Source organism: Gopherus evgoodei, chromosome 4, assembly GCF_007399415.2.
Source record: "Gopherus evgoodei ecotype Sinaloan lineage chromosome 4, rGopEvg1_v1.p, whole genome shotgun sequence".
Taxonomy (NCBI): Eukaryota; Metazoa; Chordata; order Testudines; family Testudinidae; genus Gopherus; species Gopherus evgoodei.
In genome coordinates, this window is record NC_044325.1 from 53629641 (window position 1) to 53653708 (window position 24068).

The window sequence follows — 24068 nt, forward strand, 5'->3', positions numbered from 1 at the left end:
TAGGGTTTGGAAAAAACCATCCCCCTGCACGATGTAACTTACGTCGACTTAAAGCAGTGTCTACAATGTGCTATGTCAGCAAGAGATGCTTTCCTGCTGACATAGCTTCCCCCTCTCATTGAGGCAGAGTAATTACAACGAAGGGAGAGCGCTCTCCCATTGACATACTGTCTTCACCAGACATGCTACATCGGCGCAGCTGCATTGATGCAGCAGTGCCAATGTAGTGCAGTAGTGAAGACAAGTCCTTAGTTATGTATATGATCTGTTAAGCACTTTTAGGAAATGTTCCTTACTGTCTTTATCTTTGTACATAAGATATGATGCTGCACTATTTAATCTCATGAACTTTACCATTCACATATTAAGATGTAGGATCAGACACCTAGTGCCTAGTATTTTCTTAAGAGAACTTTCAAATATTGACTAACTTAAATTATCTAAAGTGTTTGAAACACTAACATTACTCCAGCAGGAGATGACATTTCCTATGAGGTAATAGGAGGCAGCTTTGGATCCCAGAATCAAGTGGGAGTTAGAGTTGGGCAGGTAGGTTGTTTTTATTTTAAAATATTAACGTTAAGACCTGGAAATGATTATTCTGATATCTAGGTAGACATAGAATCTCTCAGCCTCCCTGCCCTGAAAATAAAATTGTAGGCAATGCTTTTATATTGGTCTATTTGTGATCCTCAAAACCCTGCCTTTTTCTTATTTTATTCAGGCCATTGGAAACAGAGCAAGTCAAAGAAGCAGATATAGAAGAATTGGGCGAAATTATTTATGCATGTGTAGATCCTGAGTCATTCCAAATGCTTCAGTGAAGTGACTCCAGATTTACACTGTCATAGCCAAGTGTTGAATTTAACCAATGAGTTGAATTTTGCATTCATTTAAGCCTTTTGAAGCCTTTTTTGGGTGCAAATGAGGGGCAGATTTTGGTCTAGGATGTAGACACAGATATGCACAGACCAAAGATAAAATATGTATTAAAAAGGAATGTCAGGTACCAGGTGTGACTTGGATTTACTCACTTTGACACTCCTCTCTGGATTACACTAACGGGAGGCTATACTAAGAAGAATGGAAATGGGGGCCATAATCTCTCAAGCCCTCCAGTGGCAGAAACTCTTCTTAGAGGTGCAGCACAGCACTGCAAACTCTCACTCTCCAGGAGGAGAGCAGCCATCTGTTGCTGCCAGAAAAATTGAGCTCTTATTTTTGAACAAGTGGGTGAGGCTGGCTTGGAGATAATGCTGATTCAGCCTCTCTCCCAGATAGCCTCTTCTAGTGAGATTTGAATGAACCCCCATCCTGAATTGAAAGGAGGGCAGAGTACCTACCCTCATGCCGAGAATGGAATAAAAGTAGTGGGATGGACAGAATGGAGTGCAAGCCTCATACCCCTCCAATCAGAAGGGATGGTTCCAAGAAAATTCCACATGATAAACCATATAGAGTTTGCCCCCATCTGTCTTCCTCCCCAGGGCTTTGCTGTGGGACAGCCTCAGGACTGGATGATATTAATTTGAGGTTTCTGAAGGAAACAATATATGGAATGAGAAGAATATGGCTCTATAATGCTGCAACTCATGGCACTGATACGCAGAGGGCTCTGGTGTTAGAATATTTCAGGATTCCCCTTTACATTGAGATGAGAAATATCATGGAGGTGACTTGAGTTGAACTCCAGGGGCATCTTTTTTTCTACTGGATCTAAATAGTGGTATTAGCAATAGCATTAAGAGTAGGCTGGAAATCTGTAAGAAAGTTCTGTAGCAGTCGTTGCAAAGGAAGAAAGCATAAAAGAGCCTACATGGGGGGAGGGGAGGAAAGACAGCTCCAGAGCCTGAAGATAATCTTACTACTGATGTGTTAAGTATTTGTAACACACACATCATAGTACTGATATGTGTAATAAGCCTCCTACTTGGTTAGCTGTTGGATAAGAAATGGTCCATCAGCTAAAAAGACCCATCTACGTAAATGTGTAGCTTTGTCATATGTAAATCTGAGGACAGGTCTATTATCAAAAATAAGTGTTAGTTGTGTTAATTATATTTCACACATCTATATTTTATATTATTATAATAAATATTCATTATTATATATTTGCAGTTTCCTGAATGTGGTTTCTATGGAATGTATGATAAAATTCTACTTTTTCGCCATGATCCTACCTCTGAAAACATTCTCCAGCTGGTGAAGTCAGCTACTGATATCCAAGAAGGAGACCTAATTGAGGTTGTCTTGTCAGGTAAAGTGTATGTTTTCTTGAGGCTTGTTACCATGTTTTGTAATTGCGAACACCTACAATATTTTGGTGTTGGTTAGGTATCTTAGATTGTTTTATGGATTAAATGCTTAGCCAAAATCTGCCCTCAGATATATGTGTGCAACAATTTGGAGTTGTGCACATATAGCAGAGGACAGAAATTAGCCCTTAATGAATGTTTTTTATGGTATGCCTTTTTCCCCTGTCGTACTGCATGTTCTCTGATAGCCTGATTTTGCCATAATTTCTAATAAAGCAGCAACTAAATGTTAAAAATAAAGGATGAAATTATCTCCAACATAGGTAAATAGTAATAATACACAGTATACATTAACGAAAAAGCTGATGTGGGAGGATAAATGTCTTCTGTGGAATAGGGTAAAACCAAAACACAGCAAATAAGATACAAATACATGAATTAATTTAGCATGCATTTACATTAAAAGAAGCTTAAAATGAGATTTATATAATAACATGCATCAGGCAGCAATTGTTTAATGTTTTAGTTGATCAAATATATACCAATGGCACAAACCATTATTATTATTATTTATTAGTAATACAGATTTATGTAGGACTATACTTTTGTTTGGCACTCTATGGATTTTAAAACAGTATAGACCCAACCTTGAAGAACTTGAAATGTAAGTTAGGCAGGGACAGAAAATGAAGATAACTAGCAAACGAAATGGTGACTCATCATGAAAAATGAGTCATGTTGTACAGCTAGTGAATTTTATACATTCTGAGATTCTTAAATTATTAAGAAAAGGCAAGCATGCATGCCTACAGATATAATAAATTTAAATAAATACATATGCACCTTTGTTCCATCTCCTACTTGTCTCAACATATGCACTCGCTTTTTTGGATTCTTATTCCTGCTTGTTACGCAGAAATTATTCCTGCAAGCCCCGCTTCCTACTCCTCTTTATTTTCAGGTAATGCTTCAAAACATAATACAGTGGATGTTGTACAAACACTCACTTATCCTGAGGTTATGAGACTGAGAAAACCAGTCCGATAGCATTTTTTTGCTGCTGGACAGCAAATATATCAATATTAAGTCTAGTAATTGTTAGTTGCAAACAAAAGCCACAGCAGGTTTTAAATGGAAAGCAGAAAAACAGTATCTAGGAAAACATAAACAAAACCAGATATATGGAAGATGTGCTTGTTCAGTTCCTTTGTTCAGCTGTCTATTCTCTGTCCTCCTACATACAAAAATATTAGATAGGCAAAGGAGAGTTCCTCAGATCAACACCTCACGTCTGATTCCACTGAAGACAGGGTAAAGTAAGGAGTGGGGTTCAAGTTGGAGGAGAGATAGAAGATAATGGAAGCCATAGTCCCTTCTCCAAGAAGGTTCCAACCAAAGAGAACTTATCAGAGACACACGTTTCTGGCTGACCAAGAGATAGAATTATCACATACAGTATTATAGTGTCTTAAAAATGAATTAATAGTAGCACTTTTGCAAATGGTAGAATAAGTCTGTTATAGTGGATTATACCACATAGAATTATATTTTGAGGCGGAAAAAGGAGATGCTGAATATTTGCTCCACTGGGGGAGTGATGTTGCAGATATAAGGGGATAGCATGGAAAAAGTCATGGAGGCAGTAGGGAAAGAAGGAAGCTAAAGGAATAGGTAGGCCCCAGGTAGTGTCAGAGCAAAGAGGAAGGTCAAAATAGACAAGAAATATAAGTCCTAACATACAGGTGGGATGTACATAGGTAGGGATATGAGGGGAGCAGTATGAACGGAGTGGTGAGATGAGAGCATGGACTTCAGAAGCATCTTCAGTTGTTAAGGAGGCCAGAAAATAGTGAGTTGCAGTAGAAGAAGTGAGACATGAGCAGAATTTTGGTGATTAGGATGGAGAAAAAATAGAAAATTTTAGAGATGTAGATGAAATGTTGACAGGATTTGTCAACAGCCTAAATGTGGGAATAAATGAGAGAGGGAAATAAAAAATATGTTAAGTTTGAAAGGGTGGAAAACAAGAAGATGCTGGAACTTCTAAGGGAAATGTGAGGGAAGGGAGGTGAGAAACTTAGCTTTTTCATGGGACATCCAGGTAGAGTGGCTGGAGGCACACTTGAAGTAACCATCTAAATGCTTGGGGAAAGGTCATGGGTGAGGAGAGAGAAGTTAAAGCCATCTCATACAGGTAGTAACTGAAGCCACAGCGAAAATCATTGAGGGATAACATGGAGAGAGCCAGAGCTTGAGTCCTGGGAAATACTGGCAAGAGGAATGAAAGGATAAGTTCATAATCATCAAAACCCAGTTGTTCCCTTTACCATAGGATTCCCGTAAGGCTGTTGCATGAGAGAAGGTCTGTTTACAATACCCTTTGCTCAGAAAGGCAGATATGAAGGCTATACAGTAAAGAAGTCAAGATCCAAAGCATTCCTGTAAGTCACCAAGAGAGAATTCATATTTTCCATATCAGGAAGCAGATTACTCATTTTGAAAAGATGCCAGCTATCCCTATTTTCTGTGCCATATTTGCTGCAGTACGTAATCACTACACTTCAGTAAATCAGCAATAATGCTACAGTCAATCCAGCACTTAGTCTTTTATTTGGTGTGTAGCTTATTCTCTTTTGAAGTGCAGACCACATAAAATGCTTTTCAGTTTGCCAAAATTAGAAAACCAGCTGTTTAAATCTTCAAAAGTAACACCTGATATAGTGCTTTAAGGCAGTAAAGGAGAACTGTACTACTGGAAAAAATGAAAGTACTAAGGCATTCATGCCCTTACATCACTGGTGAAACCTAATGTCTGTCCATGAGAGTGTGCAAATATAAGTAACTCCACAATATTTACACTAGTTATATTCGTTAAATCAGCAGCAAGCTTTTTGTATGAAAGTAAACAGCACCTAGGGTTGGTCAGACTCTCTTTTTCTGTTTCCCAGCTTGCCACACACCTCCCACTCCTCATTTATTGAGATTCCGCTGGCCCAAATCCTGGGATTTTGAGCGTGACAGCTGATGTCACATAGAGAGCTCCTCCTCTTTGTCCAGCTAAACAAAAATTTCAGTTAAGCAAAACCCTTGTAGTGCCCTATTATACACCTACTTCCCTCCCCAGGAACTCTGCTCTATAGTTCCTGACAATATTGATCAGCTGTATGGTTTTATATAGTTTTGCTTATGACCAGCGTTAGCACTGTGATTGAGCTTAGTTAATTACATTAGTTAATCTCATATGAATTCTAGGTAATTTACATAATTGAATGTTTCCCATTTATAAGTGCAGGGAATGTATTGAACAGTGTAACTGCACAGTGTATCCCGATTGGAAACAAAATTAAAACAGAAAATTGAGAGTGTTTAGAATCTCGTAAAAAGAACAGAAGTACTTGTGGCACCTTAGAGACTAACAAATTTATTTGAGCATAAGCTTTCGTGGGCTACAGCCCACTTCATCGGATGCATAGGCTGGAACATGGTTTATGCATAGACTGGCTTATGTCTCAGGCTCTCTTCCTACTGCATTCCCCCACTTTTTGTCTTTTTTATGGAGAGGATGTTTAGCCATTGTCCTGGAAAAGTATAATGCATTGACTGAAGATGACCCAGTAGGCTGAACACAGTTATGTGGTCACCTTACTTTACCATCCATACATTCATGCCTCATCTGTCCCATAGTCTGCACATTCCCTTGTATGAGTGATGGACAGATTTCATTTTCCAGTTGTTTTCAATGTACCTAGGAATGTTAGTCCCGGGACCATAACTGATCTATGGAGTTTAGAGGAGTTCTTTGATAACTTTTGGGTGGCATGAGGAGGCCTTTATATTTATTTAATTGGTGATCAAGGAGAAGGGCTTTGATCGATAAGAAGAGCTTTGGTCAAGATTATAAATATATTGTGCTTATATCTTATAGAGTACTATAGGTGTATATATATGAGGGATTACATAATCCTTGAATAGATGAATACCAGATACATTTCCTGTATAACTTCTGATAAATGATAATATATGAATAATATGGATAGTTAGTGTGTGTATGCGTGTGTGTGTGTAGATAATGCCTATGTGTAGCTGTAATTTGGCTTTTTTGGTTTGACATTGCAGGTAGCAAAACATTCCCATCAGAGCAATTACCGTTTTGGCTTGTATTTCCATCAATATTACTCTAAGTGTCCTGACTGTAGGATGTAGAGTAACATCCTTTGGAATTTCCCATCAAGGAGTTTACACCTCTCTTTGCACACATTCTACTTCTTCTATTTGTTGTTGGAAAGATGAGCTATAGATATTAAGGCTTCTTTAGTTCTTGTCGCTAAATCATGTATGTCCAATTGTAATTACTCCACTGGGGGAAACAATTCAATTAATAAATCTTGTAGGGTTCCAGGAGGAGTAATAATTTCAGTGGCAGTATTGACACTACTTGTTGGCCAAAAGGCATACGTTCTGATTTGAATTGTGCTAGTGACTTCTACACAAAATCCTGTATTGATTCCAGGACAAATTGTTCCATGTATGGAAAAATTGGAATATCCTAGGGCACATTCCTCATCTTGTATTTGTACCATCTGATTGGCTAATTCTTTTTGTACCAAACGAGCCCAGCCTCTTTTTGTGTTATTGCTATCAATTGTAGCATAGCATTCACACAGCCACCATCTATTATGTTTTGTGCAACAAGCCTGATTAATTTCCAAGCCAGTTTCAGTTACTAGGAGCACACTGGAATAATGCTGTACATAAATATTATTTACCAAGGTTCCCACACTGTTGGCATAGTACATCTTGACCGCATCTTGCATCCACCCTGGGATGGCCATCATGATGTGAAGACTTTTGCTGTCATCATGATCTAAACTTGAAACTTTATCAAATTTATCAAATTGCAGAAATACAGGAGCAATATTATTTATTCCTTACTACTGTATTTGTTTTAAAATGGCTGTGTGGTCTCGTACTCATGGCCAATTTTGTAATTGTAATAAACTTTGTTTGATCATTTCAATTACTCTGTCACAGAGGCCAAACAGACAACTGCCAGTGAAGCATCATTCTTTTCCATGCTGTTAATAATTGACAAAATAGTAGAATTCAGGTGGCTGAACCCTTGAGCAATTGAATGTATATTGTCAATGGTAATTGCATGTTGATCCAGAAATAGACTGCTAATGCCGCCTCCTGTTTTGACTGCCTTATCTATCCTATTAACAATGCTGTTTGTTTTTCAGTTGAGATTTTCTATATCTGCTGAATTCTATATGGACATGTCAAGACCTGAGCCTCCTAATATGGTGTCCATAAGACCTCTCTTCTTTCTCCTTTGCTGTTTTAGTAAGGGATTTTGAAAACCCTTCCAAAATCACAATTGCATTTCAATTTCTGAATTGAACAAATTTTGTATTGTTGAGGGGATTGTATTGGCATGGTCATATTAGCAACATTTAGTTGAATTGGCATATATATCCATCCCACATTCTCTACTACATATTCTGTGGTAGGGTTCAGGAAGAGTCCTGATGTGGGCCAAGGTTGTAGGTTTGGACATTCCATTGACGAGATAGTGTCAGTAGTGACGTGAGTAGTCAGGGGTAAAGTGGGTGTCTGAGTTGGACAGGCTCCTTCACATACCTGTACATGATAAATGCATTTCCAAATGTCTGAGACCATGGTCCAAGTTCCCGTGTATATACCCTTATCTTCTAGCTAAATGTTCTTTCTATAAATGGAGGCAATCCACCTATCCTCCAGGTTAACAAAGGTGATTCTATTTGACCATAACCCATATGTTTTAACAATTCCTTTGATCTAGCCAATTACTGTGTAACCTACTAGGAACCAATCAATCAATATCTCTGCTCTTTCCTTTGGGTATGATTGAATGTTACATGATAGAGCCAGGTTATCTCCTACCAGGAATGTTCCAAGTGATGATCCATTATTTATTGTGTGGTTAATAAGACTCATGTCTTTTCTGGTGTTTCTGTTTTTGGTTCCTTAATCTGTGTGGATTCATGGTCAATGGATGCCTCTCAAGTATATTGCTAGAACCAGTATTAGGGAATACAGCAAGGGTAATAAATTGTTCACAGTTAACCTCCTCGTCCGCCTTCCAACAACAATTATACTGTCTCTTTCTCTTTAGTTAAAGTCAGTTCTTTTTCATTTCATCATTTGGTTTACTAAATTGTTTTGTGGGAATATGCTGTGCCTGGGTTGTGACTCCAATACTCATGCCCAGTCCATCTGTATGGCCTCAGGTGATTCTCTAAGGATCTGTTCCGCATCTTGTTTCTCTTCTGTTTCACACATCAATTTTAAAACCATTCAGGTTGGACAGGTTTGGCTCGCAGTATCCAGTGCAGTAGAGTTGCTTGGAATCTGCATCCATAGGTTTCTGGCCATGGGATGTGTCTAATTTATCTTCTTGGTATCAGACAATCCTTTTGCCTTTTGGATCATTACTACTATACCCAACAGTCTCCATAGCCAGGTTGGCATCATAACCTGTGAAAATATAAATCAACAATCACTTCTCTCTCTCTCTCTCTCCCCCAAAGGAATTTGGTAAGGTTTATTGTCAATGAAGCACAGTCCTAATGTCCTGGTTTAATGGTTACAGGTACACTAACACATGTATGCCTGATGGAATGGACTAGCTTAGTTAATAGCGGGACTTTCCATTATCCCCTAAGCCAGCCAAAGACGCTCACTCTGAGACTTCATTTTATATCCCAATACAAACAAGTTACATATTGCCCCCTGACATGGGTTGTTACCACCCATTACCTTGTACGTGTTGGTTTGATCAAAACATCTCTATCCATCACACGATTATTCTGACCTTATCTTTAGGAGAAGTCAGTGTGTTCTCATTATCTTTGAGGGTGGGAGGTGTTTGTACCATACTTGGTATGGGGTATTCTGGTATGTATTTGCCTGAGTGTCCCATGCCTAGCCTTTCTTACGAATGTGTGTGTGTTTGCAGTATCAGCCCTGTTCTTGCCAGATTCTGTGAGCTCACAGCCTGTCTCTTGCTAACTTTTGCTTTATATTAGCAAGGCTTGACCATTACTTTAGTTCAGACCTCCGACCAGGCCTTTAATACAAGAGCTTATGTCTCAGCCTCTCTTCCCACTACACCTTCATTTCTATATTGTTTTACAGTGCCTTGCATTCTGAGGCCCCAATCTGTTTGAGGTCTCTATTTATTATTATTAAACATTTATGTTGTTGCAGTACCTGGAGGTATTTTTAACAGCTCTTAATGCTGGCCTTACTTTAGAGAGAGCAGAGTTAAGCAAATGCTTAACGCCCCCAATGTATAGTTCATACCCATTTTCACCATTCATGTCTGACGATCAGCATAGGATTCCTCTTTCTGCTCTCTTGAAAACAATGGCAAAATGACCTCTGTCGCAACTGGCTGGGTTCTAATTTTCCTCCTGATGGTGGAAAACTATTGTAACATGCAAATGGTGCCAGCCATTAATTGGCTGCTGAATCTGAATATAGACCAGTCTTTTAAAGATTTGTCAGGAACAGGTTAAATGGCAACGACATTTGAAAATCAATAAATGGCTTAACCCAGCATGCATATTGGTTATTAGTAATTAAATTTTGCTTCAGGCTTTTTGTTTTGTAGCTTTTATCTCTTTGGCAGTTTAGTATTTTCCACACAACTTTAATATTTACAATTTAAATTAGGGCTTGGCTTGAAAATATGTAAACAACTCTGATGGGGATAACTATTTCATACAATGGATGTGAAAAGTTATCTTATTAGATAAATGCAACTAGTAAAGAAAACAAGCTTTAGAATGCTTTCAGCAGTTCTGAGTGTTTTTGGAGGGACGGGAAGGAGGAGAGTCTATCATAGGCTTCTCCATAGGATGATGGACTGTCTATACTTTCTCTCTCTTCCCTTCTCTCCAGTTTACAAGATTGAGGGCCATGACAGGTTGTGAGGCTCTACTGATATTAAAAAGGAGGCTTTTTTTTCATTTACATGTTTAATGCTTTAGTTTTTCAGAGGCTGAAAATATTTTCAGTTTTATTTGCTATTTTGAAATTCTGCCCTTGATGGACAGATAAATAAAAGGGAGCAGGTTTGATGGCTCATGCGTCCTCTTCTGTGTGAATCCTGCTGGCAAGGCCCACAGAACAGACTTGGGTATGTGTAGCTGGGCCACCTTTTGCTTCTCTAGTAAGGAGCAACATGTACCTGCTCAATGCAACATAGGCTCTGTCCAGTTTAGGGAACAGGAAGAAGGATGTGTCACATCGTTATCAGGGCATGTCCCCTTGGAGGCCTGGTGCAGGCCAGTATGGGTATAGAAAAATTATCTTCCCCACCTTGCGCACCTGCCCTAAAGTTTGAACATTTAAGGTCAGTGGGCCACAGATTGAACTAATTGACCTCCTTAAAAATGGCATGTTATATTTTCAGATACTGTTTTATCAGAATTTTCTTCATTTTCAGAAAGTGGTGTGGTCTAATATTTTGAAAGCTGAATTGGGAATCTGGAAACCTTGACTTCTGTCCTTGACTCTGCCCACAGTGTTTCTGTCTGTGGCCCTGAGAAGACTTAAGTTTTCTCATCTGTAAATTGGGCCTAATGTCTACCTATCTTGCAAGAATTTTGTGGGAATTAATTAGAGCTGAATCAGCCCTTGGTAGGGCTCTGCAGTGACTACATCCACAGTGGTGGCTATATCAATTCTTCTTGGGATGGGAGAAGGCTGTTGTAATGGAGTGGCAGTTTTAGTACAATAGGGCTCCATAGAAGCCTAACTTATGTGGGGTGCCATGGGGAAGCACTGAATCAGTGAATCTCTCAAGGCCCCTTGCCTAGCCCCCTCCTCAGCATACTTCATCCACTTTCTGGACTCTGCTATCCAGTTTTGTAGACCCATAATCAGTCACACTTTCTGCCTCTTAAAGACTATAGTCTGGATTCAAGAGGAGAGAATAGGGTTCAGTGTTCGTAAAATGTTTTGAATATGAAACCAGCATATTTTTCATTAACTCTTCCATAAATGTAACTAATAAAGGTCTGGCAGAATTCTCAGCACCCTTACATTCCTGGCCTGTATTTGACTTTCTCAAAATGTAGTTATCCAATCCACTGCCTTGTTCCCATTAATGAGACCCTTAGAAAGGTTGGCTTGTAATTCAGTTTCAAGTTCTGCAGAAGAGGTCCTGGTCTGCGGCTGTTGTCTACTTGCTTTTCATTTTGAATAATCTAGTAATCATTCAAGTAGGAATAACCACCATTTTCCCTTTCAAATAGCATAAATGGAACATGTACCCAATCTGTGTTATCTCTCGGTCTTCTGGAAGTTATTATAGTACAGCATTGTGGGAGGTGAGATTGAATTGAGGGCAAAACCACATGATTCACAAGCTCCAGGTGGGCCTTTTAAGTGAGGCATAAATTTGTCAAACTTAAAAAATCTCTCCTCGCTTCTGTTCTCATATTTCTTACTGTTCTCATCATCCCTTTTCTCTCATTTTATTATGTTTCTTAGGCAGATATGATGCAATAGCCTTTGGGCTCTTAGACTGTTCTGATGTACTAGACTAAGACAGACTGTTTTAAAACAGAAACCTCCTTCAACTGAAAACTCTGGTTGGCACACATTTGGGATTCTGACCCGTCTAACTCTCCTCCTTCCCTCAACTCTACCAAGAGCTCTAAGATGGGAAGGAAGATGAACATTCTAGGATAATAGTTCTTCAAATTTTTCATTCTGCAGACTACTTTGCAAGAAGGATCTTCACATAAACTACCATGTTTCCCAAGTCCCCAGCTTCTCTATCATATATTTGGTCTACATAGGTACCAGAACAAACCACCAAAAAGATATCTTTAAACCATTGGTGGCCAAAAGCTCCTGATGATCTGTGAATTCCACTCTTAACAAAAAGCAAGGGGAATTTTTGACAAATGGAGTTGTGTTGTAAACTAGCTCTTATCGAGAAATGGTCTTTATCCTTCATTTTATGCCTGACACACTTGTCAGCACTCCTTCAGGGAATTTCAGAATTTTGTTATACAGAACTTCTCTCACTTATTTGTGCTTTTCTTTCTTCATGTAAAAATGACATCTTAGTGAACTTGCACACACTGCTTAAATACCCTAAATGCTGAGCACAGGTGAAAGGAACCCAAATAATCAGGAGACAAAAAATGTATTTTAAATATCACTTTTTTATTGCCTAGAGACTCATTTTATATTTTCAGATACTCAAATCTATCATATAGTTTTGTGTTTGAAATATCTACACTTTGACATGTCCCATATGAATACCGATAACAGTTTTAAGAAAATTTTGCAGTAGGATGGGTAAGAAGAAAAACATTTCAGTAGGTTTATCTGAAAAACATTTTTGTCTTCTCATACATTCTGACCTTTAGTTCCTCTAGAGAAACATAATGCATCTTTGAATGCTGTTCTATAAATTTGAATAGGCATTTATTCTCAGGTGCTCTGTCTTTTCTGGCATGTAAAATTACAGGGTTCTTATATAATATCAAAAAAAGGAGAAAGCTGTAGGAGTTTTACAATTTTGTTACGTCAAACAGGGAATACATTAAAACTTAATTTTTTTTAAAGTTAAAAATATATCCACTGGGCAAATAGTAAGAATAATCACTGTCATAAACAGATAGCTAAGGGTTAATGTCTCTTTCACCTGAAGCACCTGACCAGAGGACCAATCAGAAAACCGGATTTTTTCAAGTTTGGGTGGAGGGAAGTTTGTGTCTGAGTTTTTGTTTCTGTCTGCCTGCTTTCTCTGAGCTTTGGAGAAGTAGTTTCTACTTTCTAGTCTTCTGTTTCTAAAGTAAGGACAAAGAGATCAGATAGTAAGTTATATGGTTTCTTTTCTTTGGTATTTGCATGAATATAAGTGCTGGAGTGCTTTGATTTGTATTCTTTTTGAATAAGGCTGTTTATTCAATAGTCTTTTAAGCAATCGACCCTGTATTGTGTCACCTTAATACAGAGAGACCATTTGTATGTATTTTTTCTTTCTTTTTATATAAAGCTTTCTTTTAAGACCTGTTGGAGTTTTTCTTTACTTCAGGGAAATTGAGTCTGTACTCACCAGGGAATTGGTGGGAGGAAGAAATCAGGGGAAATCTGTGTGCGTTGGATTTGCTAGCCTGATTTTGCATTCCCTCTGGGGGAATAGGAAAGTCCTTTTTGTTTCCAGGACTGGGAACGGAGACGGGGAGTCACTCTGTTAGGATTCACAGAGCTTGCGTCTGTATATCTCTCCAGGAGCACCTGGAGGGGGGAAGGGAAAAAGGATTATTTCCCTTTGTTGTGAGACTCAAGGGATTTGGGTCTTGGGGTCCCCAGGGAAGGTTTTTCAGGGGGACCAGAGTGCCCCAAAACACTCTAATTTTTTGGGTGGTGGCAGCAAGTACCAGGTACAAGCTGGTAACTAAGCTTGGAGGTTTTCATGCTAACCCCCATATTTTGGACACTAAGGTCCAAATCTGGGACTAAAGTTATGACAATCACATCAAAAGAAATGGAAAAAAGTATTAAAGTGCTTTACCTAAAATATAAAATCTTACGTCAGTGCTGATACACCATAAACAATTTGATTGTCTCAATTCTGCCCTTGGAGAGCTACAGCTACCATTGCTTATTGGATTCTTAATATAATGAGAGTAAAATGTGAGACATTAAAAAAAAATCCTTACCCCCCTCCCCCAATTTGAAAGAGAAACCACTCGTAGTCTATCAAGTGTTCTTTGCAAAGCTTCAAGAGAATTTTTCTTCAGTGATGGCAAATGTAATTGAGTTTTCTTTCAGTACCATTTTTATGTCTGATTGTCATATTAGGTCATATGAAAGAACAGTGCCTAACAGGCTCCTTCACAGTGGTTAGAAACATTAAATCATACTCAGCCATATGCACATAATGTGCTACTATGATTTATAGAGCAAGAACCTGAAAATGGAAAAAATACATATTCAATGTGCTTATAATATTAATGACAGTATAGTGGTGACAAATATCATGCTGCTCATCTATGGACACCATGCCTTCTAGTTATCTGAGCTAATGTGATATGATGTGAAAATTCATAGTCCACATTGAACTGGCTAGAAAATGCCACCATTTGCTCTGTAGGGTGGGGCATAGGTCACTTGCTGGTTTGAATTAGAGTAGATAGTGGATTCTCTGTAATTTGAAGCCTTTAATTTAAGATTTGAGGACTACAGTAACTCAACCAGAAGTTATGGACCTGTTGCAGGAGTGGGTGCGTGAGATTTTGTGGCCTGCAATATGCAGGAGGTCAGGCTAGAAGATCATGATGGTCCCGTCTAGCATTAAAGTCTGTGAGTTTGAGTCTGTTACACAAACTAAGTTGAAAACAAAAAATTATTAAGGCTACAAAGTCAAACACTCAAAAGTTAGGAAATGCCAGGATTAAGGTTGCTTGTGCAATCTTAATTCAGTCCCCTTGTGTGTATGCATTGTAATACAGTCTTTAATTACACAATCACATACTGTGTTTTCCTTGCCTCATTCAGTGCACAGAATGGATAGTGCTCACTTAATGGGCAGCTATTCAATATTTTGTTTTCTCCTCATTGTTCAGTACATGGCCCCAGGGCTTATTTACTGTACACTATTCAAACTGTGTGCTGCAGACAGAATTATTAATTTTCTGAAGTGCTTTTCTATGACACTCATCACCATAATATCTAAGTCCTTTACAAACATTAAATTAACTTATCTTAATAATATCTCTGTGAGGTAAGGGGGTAGTATTATCCATATTTTATAAGGTGCAGAGAGATTTAGGTCAAAAGTATCCACTGATTTTGAGTGCCCAAATTCAGATGCCTAAGACCTGATTTGTCAGACTAATTAATGCTATGTAGTATTCTATATGTTCAAAGCACAACTCTCATTGTTTTCAATTGCAGCTCTGAGTGCTCAGCAGTTCTGCGAATCAGACCCGAGCTTGAACACCCAGAAAATGAGGAATATACAATTAGTGACCATTTGTGAACAGTTTGGTTTAAGTTACTTGCCCAACATCCACAGGAGCTCTGTGGTAGAGGCAGGAATAGAATCCAGTTCTCCAGGACTGAATCCAGCTCCCATAACCAGGAGTGAAATCATCCCTTTTCTTCCTGCAATCCCCTGCATCATTCACTGCACACCTTCCAACTTCTGCAACAAATGAGGCAGGGGTCCTAACGACAACAGCCTTCTTCACTACACAGTCTCATCCTCAGAGTGGGTCCATTGTTTGTAGTGAATAATGTGGTGATCCTAGGGAAAAAGTACTATGCAATCATTTAATTAACAACTGTATTGCTATGCATATGGACAAGGGACTGAATTAAGGTTGCAAAGGCAATCTTAGTTCTGGCATTTCCTAAGTTCTGAGTTCTTGACTTTGCAACATTATTAATATTCTTTTAACATTTTTATGTGTATTTTCCTAGGTTATTAAAAAGTGAACAGAAATTCCATCATATGGCATCATATTGATACCCGCATAGGTCACCTGTAGAGTTAGAACCTTTATGGCTACCACACAGACCTCTGTCACTTGAGCTATTAGAATAACTGATAGCAGGAGTAGGTTGTCATCCTCTTTGTGGAGCAGCACAAGATGAGGATGGGATGCTTTGCCAGTGGGTATCATAGATATCTGCTGACAACAGAGGAATGGCAGTACTCAGGAATCTTGGTTTCCATTCCAGGCTGTAGAGGGGAGTGTTCTCTGGTGGACACAGACTCTCCTGCTCATTTCCTTCAAGTGTGACCCCTCTCCCACTTCTACCTTATTTCCTCTAACCTGTCCTTGTCCCAGTTCTGTCTCTTTCTCCTGGCTTTTCATCCCAGTCCCCATCTTCTTACCCTACCAGTCCCAGTTCCCTTCACTCTTGGCTCCTCCTCCGATAGTCTTCCTTCTCTTCCCTCCCCCAGTTCTCTTTCCTCAGTGGATCCCAGTCCCAATCTTCCGTCTCGGTTTCCTTGCGCAGTTTTAGTATCCCCACCTCCTAGTCCCAGTTTCCTTGCCCAGCCAGTCAGTTTTCTCCCTAGCTATCAGATCCAGTTCCTGCAAACCTCCCGCCCCTCCCCAGCCCCTTCTCCCAATCTATTCCTCCTATCCCTATAGAGGTCCAATTCTTGTCCCCTCTGCATTTGAATCGCACAGCTTCCCCCCTCCACACTACCTGGTCCCTGCAGGAAGTTTAAGAGCATAGGAGAGACAGTCTCGCTGCTCTCAGTTCAGTTCCCCAGGCCCAGCACAACTTGCAACAACCCAGAGCTGTGATCACATGGACATTCCTGTTCAACCCCAGGCAAAAGCATAATCAATGCAGACAGAATTTTGGTGGGGAAAAAATGTGAGGCTTTACTGAGCATGTGCAAAATGCATTTTTTCCCCCAAAGGCTAATAATGTGGCTAAATTTGGGCAGATTTTCATGGGAATAGCAAAAGGTACATCCCTGACACAAAGACCATCCCCCATAATAAATTTCAGGTCTTTACTTCCAAGCACAGGTGTGCTAGAGCTTTTCATAGAAAATGTTGCCAGAATTTTTAACACAGCAAAACAATGTATTTTTCACTAGCCTTATTCTTTGACATGACTAAACCATTTCCCTTGAAAGTCGCCCCCCACCCCTCTGCCCTGCAATCAGCTTACGGCAGATACATGTCAGCCCAAATGGTTAAAGTTTGGCAAAGTTAAAACAACTGAATACAGGGTTTTATAATGGGAAGTGATGGGTAACCTTAATAATAGGTGGTGGTACCAGTCACACATATAATACACAGAAAAGAGATTATATATTGCAATCTAATTTTCTTCTTTGACAGAGTCACTGAGCTAGTGGATGGGTGGGGAAGGAGTAGATTTAGTTATCAAACTGTGAAGACATATCAAATGGGGTCCCTCAAGGGTGTGTCCTGGCTGAAGTACAATTCAATATTTTCATGAACAACTGGGATGATAGAGTAGAGAGTATACTTATAAGAAATTATGGATGATACCAAGGGAGGGATTGCAAGCACTTTGATAAATTGGAGAATTGGTATGAAATCAGTAAGATAAAATTCATTAAAGACAAGTGCAAAGTACTACTTCACTTAAGAAGGAAAATCAAATGCATAAATACAAAATTGGGAATAGCTGGTTAGACAGCAGTATTGAAAAAGAGGATCTTGAAGTTACATTGGATCACAAATTGAATGAGTAACAATGTAGTGCTGTTGTGGAAAAGGCAAATATCATTCTGAGTGTATTAATAGAAGTAAGACTTGAGAGATAATTGTTCCACTGTACTCAGCACTGATGAAGCCTCAATTGGTGTATTGTGTCCAGGTTGGACCACCACACTTTAAAAAAGATGTGGAGAGAGTCTAAAAAGGGATAGTGATCAGTTGTTTGCTAAAATATACCGCTTAGTCTACAGCAAGAGAGATTTAGGTTAAATATTAGGAAAAAATTTCTACCTATAAGAATAGTTAAGCAATGGCACAGGTTACCTAGAGAGGTTGTGAAATACCCATCATTGGAGGTTTCCAAGAACAGGTTAGACAAACATCTGTCAGGGTTGATGTAGATATATTTAATCCTGCCTCAGCATGGAGGGATGGATCTCTTGAGACCCTTCCAGCCCTACATTTCTATGATTCTGTGATCACATTTAATAGCATGTGTATATTTCTGGTATTATGCAGTTTGGAGTCTACATGTCTTTTCACAAAAGTAAAACTAGACAACACATTTATGGTGACAGTCGGCCATTAAAACTTCCAAAAATAATGGTGTGTAAGAAATAAATACCGGAGGCTAAAACCATCTCTAAAAATCCCAATAGTGCCTCTAAAAAGATAGTAGTAATAGTTCCTTAAACAGTGATTCTACTGAAATCAGAAAATCACTTGCTTGAAACCAGAAACTATTGTGCATACTCTCTTTATGTGCACATGCTGGCCGATTGCTTAGCTATTTCTCCTTTCTAAAGATAAAAAGGACATGCCATTACAGAGTTCTAGACATGCCATTACAGAGTTCCCAAGCATTGGAGAACGTTGTCAACTCATTCCCTACTTAAGAACTATACTAGAAGTACTTTTTTTCCTCAAGAACATGATTACATTCCTGTAGGGGGGATGTAGGATCTTAAACTATGCTAAGGAATTTTCACATATTGCATTTATTCTGAACTAATGAGCTCACATGTCAGTAATCTTTAATTCACGGTGTTAGGACTGGGTTCTATATTGATTTAACTATGCCAGTTTAAGAACAGAGATAGTCAAATCATTACAACCCTTTAGTGTGGGTGCTGTTATACTTGTATAAAGTTGCTTGTATTTGTGTAGCTTACGTCAGTAAACTATACAAATATACATTCCTTTTACCAGCATAACTTGGGGGAAAGGGCAATTGCGCAAATTCAACTGTATCAGTTTCTGAACCAATATCTATATTGGTACAAAAAGTGCATTAAAGTTTTTTTAATTAAATTTTAATTGAATATATAAGGCATTGGCATGAGCTATTTTAAATCTAGTTACTACCCATAACTGTTATATACCTTACTATGCTTGGAAAGATACCCCTTACGAACCCTGATCAATAGCTCTAAGCCACTGAGACCCATAAGTCCCACTATGGGAGCAAATAACTCCAAGACTGTAACAATTGGACCCTGGGAGAAGACACAGGCCAGTTGTCTACTGTAAAATTACCCATTTCCAGAAAAGAATTGGGCCATCATGCACACCACCACCCTCACATGATTTTCTCAACTGATGCAACTAATCATTGAGCTTCTCAGATTTGATCAGAATTTCAGAAGTGAATCCGCTCCCCCACATACCTTCCTGTAGTGACTACAAGCTTAAGTGTGAGACTGGGCACCATAGTATGCCAACAACAGCTCACTGTGCTCCCTTCTGTGATAAACCAAACTTGTCAGCCACGTGGAAATATACTTGAGCAAATGTGCTTCCATGTTCTCTGTCTCCAAGAAAGCAATAGGGCAATTAGCAACATCGGTAGACCATAGATGGAAGTTACTGCAGGAAGCAGCCATACTGTTTAATAGCTTAACCATCAAGCAGACAGGAGAACCACAAGGAGTAGTATGTCATTGGATTCATTTGCTGTGTACTGTGGATTCAGTCTGATAGAGGAAGAAAGAATTCTGGGATCTGTGTTCTCTTGGGTGCAAAACTGCTGATCAATGACATGCTCCTAGCTCCAGCAGTGGGGACTATCATAGAGTAATAACCAGATATCATGGTGAGGAACCATCCTGGGTGGGGAAGAAGCCCACACAGGACAGTTGAGAATTTTTGCAGCAATATAAAATAATTAGAAAAATATTCAAACAATATAGGTTGATCTTAGAATAAAGAATAAAACAATAGCTATATATGGTTGACATAGTTTCAGTTCACTCCAAAATTCATCACTGGTGCATCACAAAGTGTAGGCATTGTTGCAGAATTTAGGATCACTGGGTTGGGTGACAACAGAAGATACATCGTTAGAGTCTGACCAACTGGTAAAAGCCAAAGAACCATGTTGCTTGTTTAGATAACCTATTAATAGGTTTTTCCTAAGTAAACATTAGTTGTTTCTAAATTACATTAAAAATATTAACAAAAGTATGTATTCCAAAGAACAGTAGGTTCAAAATACAACGTGACAAATGTTTTTGAGCAGACATAGAGTGTAGCGCTATTGTTTCATTGTATGCCACCAATCTGACCTATGGTTAACCTCCCCCTGGGGCCTTGATATCTGATGTCCACAGCTATCCTGATCCACTGCACTTAATTATCATCATACACATCAATATTACTCAGTGCAGAGAAAGTGGACTTGTCAGTGCAATTAGTTGTCAAATCCCAGCACTGTGTATCATCCCACGTATATAGCAGTTTGCTCCATTGCAAGGTCTTTTTAAAGACTTGACAACCAATAATTGAATGTATTTTCCCCCGTGCTTACTATTGTATTTCTGTACCGTACAGTTTAAGGCAATAGAAATATATGATTCTTTCTCTTTTTGTATTCTCGGGCTTATATTACATAATTTTACAAAGCTCTAGTAAATCACCTAGGAAAAGTTATGGTTTAGAACAGGGGTAGGCAACCTATGGCACAGGTTCCGAAGGCGACATGCGAGCTGATTTTCAGTGGCACTCACACTGCCCGGGTCCTGGCCACCGGTCTGGAGGCCTCTGCATTTTAATTTAATTTTAAATGAAGCTTCTTAAACATTTTGAAACTGTATTAACTTTACATACAACAATAGTTTAGTTATATATTATAGACTTCTAGAAAGAGACCTTCTAAAAACGTTAAAAGGAATGACCGGCACGCAAAACCTTAAATTAGAGTGAATAAATGAAGACTTGGCACAGCACTTCTGAAAGGTTGTTAACCCCTGGTTTAGAATAAGCTATTTATCATTTCTTAAACATGTAATTCCAATTTAGGAAAAATGTATTGGAAGTATTCAAATACTATAATTTTAACAAGTTTGTTCTAGATCTAAGATGTACAGTGCAATACCGAAAGTTTAATATGATTGGAAATGTAATGTGCCCACATCATCCGCTCTATAATCTGCGGAGTTTAACAAGTAGTAATGGTAATTATTAGTATATTGCAGACCCCTGTGTCTGTCTGTTTTGCTATGTTGCATAGAAGGATTTTGACAGGATATAAAGGTTGTGTATGTGTAACACACTGTGTCATGCCCCTTTCTAGTGGCTAGTCCACAAACAACTGCTGCTACCAGCTAATAAATTAGGCTTGTCTACATGGGGAATTATTCCAGAATAGCTATTGCTGATTAACGGTTCCTGATTGACTTCATGTGTGGATGCTTTTATTCTGGAATAAAAGTGCCTTATTCTGAATTAGCATAATCCATTTTGGATTTGCAGAACTGCATCCTGATGGTCTCTTCATTTCTTCAGCTTAGACTATTTCAGGTGAATGTCACATCCTCTTCTATAGTTGACTTTGGTTCACAGGTCTTGTGGTTTGCAGGTTCTCCTTTGATTTCCATCTTTTCGTATTGTCTTTGTTTCCCTCGCTTCTGGGTTTGGACTGTTTACTAATTCCCAGAAGTTCATACCAGAGCAACAGAATGAGAGTTCAAACAAACAGATTTTTCAGCTTGGTTTAAAGTTTTTGCTTAAATCCTGTGCCACTGTGGAAAGCACTTTCAGAGTTAATGATATACTGTCAGGCTCAGTGAGCTAATTAGAAGTGACTTCTGGAGCACATCCAGGTGATTACTGAGGCCTGGTCTACACTACAGAGTTAGGTCAATGTAAGGCAGCTTATGTTGACCTAACTCTGTAAGCATCTATACTAAAATGTTTCTCCCACCGATGGAAGTCACCCACTACCCTAACTTAATAACTCCACCTCTATGAGAGCTGTAGCACTTAGGTCCATGTAGTTAGGTTGATGCAGTGTCAGTGTAGTGTCACTGACATTGTAGTGTCAGTTGCTACATCAGACTGTTCTGGCTGTGAGCCCTGGGTAGCTGGAGCCCTGCCAGGTGAGGCTGAGAACTGGAGCTGGATGGCCGGACCCTGGCTCCCCGTGCTCCACAATGCCCCACACTGACAGTTAAATCGGTGCAAGCGCACCTGATGAGGACACTCACCGCTGACAGAGGAAGCTAATGTAAATGTGCCAAACTGATTACATTACTGTGGTGGCTGTACGTCAATGTAACTTAAGTTGATTTAATTTTGTAGTGTGGACTTGCCCTAAGAAAGCTCTTAAGTCTTTTGTGGCCACGTGTACCTCTCTTAGCTCCTTGCTCCTGCATGCACCACAACACAAGATTTGTATTCTTCTATTTTCTAATATTTTCTGTCATTTTAAAGAAATATGATGCAGAAAATGCGTAGCCAAAAGAATGAACAACATTGCAAACAGGATAGTTCTGATATGATGGCATTATTGATGTTAACTGGACAATGAGATGGACTGACGTTTAGTGTGCTGCATCAGCAATGTAGGTTATCATTCAATAATACAGATACATAATATCTTTCTAAAATAACAAGGAGTCTGGTGGCACCTTAAAGACTAACAGATTTATTTGGGCATAAGCTTTCATGGGTAAAAAACCCACTTCTTCAGATGCATGCCCAAATAAATCTGTTAGTCTTTAAGGTGCAACCAGACTCCTCGTTGTTTTCGTGATACAGACTAACACGGCTACCTTCTGATATTTAATATCTTTCTGAAACTCTCTCATCCCTCCCTGTCAAGGTTTTTTCCCCACTTTGAACTTTAGAGTACAAGAAGTGGGGACCTGCATGAACACTTCTAAGTTTAATTACTACCTTAGGTCTGATACGCTGCCACCAGCCAGAATTTAGTGTCTGGCACACTTTCTGTTCCCCCAAAACCTTCCCTGGGGAACCCAGACCCAACCCCCTTGGGTCTTAAAACAAGGAGAAATTAACCATCCCCCTCCTTTTCCCCCCAGACTTTCCCCTCCCTGGGTTGCCTTGAGAGACTTCACACCGATCCAAACTCCTTGGATCTTAAACCAAGGAAAAATCAATCAGGTTCTTAAAAAGAAAGCTTTTAATTAAAGAAAGAAAACGTAAAAATTATCTCTGTAAAATTAGGATGGAAAATGCTTTACAGGGTACTCCGATTCATATAGACTAGAGGGACCCCCCACCCCCAGCCTTAGATTCAAAGTTACAGCAAACAGAGGTAAAAATCCTTCCAGCAAAAGAAACCTTTACAAGTTGAGAAAACAAACATAAGACTAATCCGCCTTGACTGGCTATTATTTACAATTTTGAAACATGGAAGACTGATTCAGAAAGATAGGGAAAGCCTGGAATGATGTCCCGTCCCTCTCAGTCCCGAGAGCGAACAACGAACAAAACGAAAAGCACAAACAAAGACTTCCCTCCACCAAGATTTGAAAGTATCTTGTCCCCCTATTGGTCCTCTGGTCAGGTGTCAGCCAGGTTTACTGAGCTGCTTAACCCTTTACAGGTAAAAGAGACATTAACCCTTAACCATCTGTTTATGACACTCCCACACAAATGTGTTCAGAACACTGTACAGTAATCTGAAATACATTGCATAAAGACTCGATGAAACTACCGCAATACTAAAAGCTTGGGAAAATAGAAAAGAAAAAGTAGTGCATGGAGCAGGGGGAAAGAAAAGGATTTTACTAGAGCTGAGCAAATACTTGATTTTTCAGTTCAGTGAACAAACATATATATAAATTCAGTTAATTTAAAAACAAACTAAATTTTTGCTTTTGTTTTTATCACTGAAACAGTTTCATTCAGGTTGAACGAAATGTTTCAAACCTTGTTTTGAAATAGTGTTTCAAAATCATTTCAAAACAAAATGTCAAAATAGTTTATTTGAAAATGGTGAAACAAACTGTTTTGACTTTTTAGAATTTTTTTCTTTATTTTTAATCAGCCAAAACTGTTCACTGAATTTAAACCTAATAGGTGAATTGTTTCAGTTGCCCCAAAATAGCATGTTTTGGCAAATGTATTTGTGAACAAAAAAATTCACTTAGTTCTAGATTTTACGTATGAGGGCCGATAGTGGTTATGATTAAAAATACCTTAAGTAGGGAGGGGTGAACCCATAACTACACATATGTGATGATTCCCTCTGCCTCCAGCATGGATAATACTTGAAGACTGAGGCTTTAGCCCCAGAACACAGGCCTCCAACACTTCAGCGAAAGCACTGAAGATCTCATTA

At 38.9% G+C, this 24068-nt stretch overlaps 1 protein-coding gene across 2 annotated transcripts in view; it reads left to right on the plus strand.

The window, feature by feature from the left end:
• PRKD1 (protein kinase D1) overlaps positions 1–24068 on the plus strand; it is a 310871-nt gene that overhangs the window by 174278 nt on the left and 112525 nt on the right. For both annotated transcript variants that reach the window (XM_030559354.1, XM_030559355.1), the window contains exon 3: positions 2119–2257. In XM_030559354.1, the coding sequence (XP_030415214.1) occupies positions 2119–2257 (139 nt within the window). The remainder of the gene's footprint in view (positions 1–2118; positions 2258–24068) is intronic.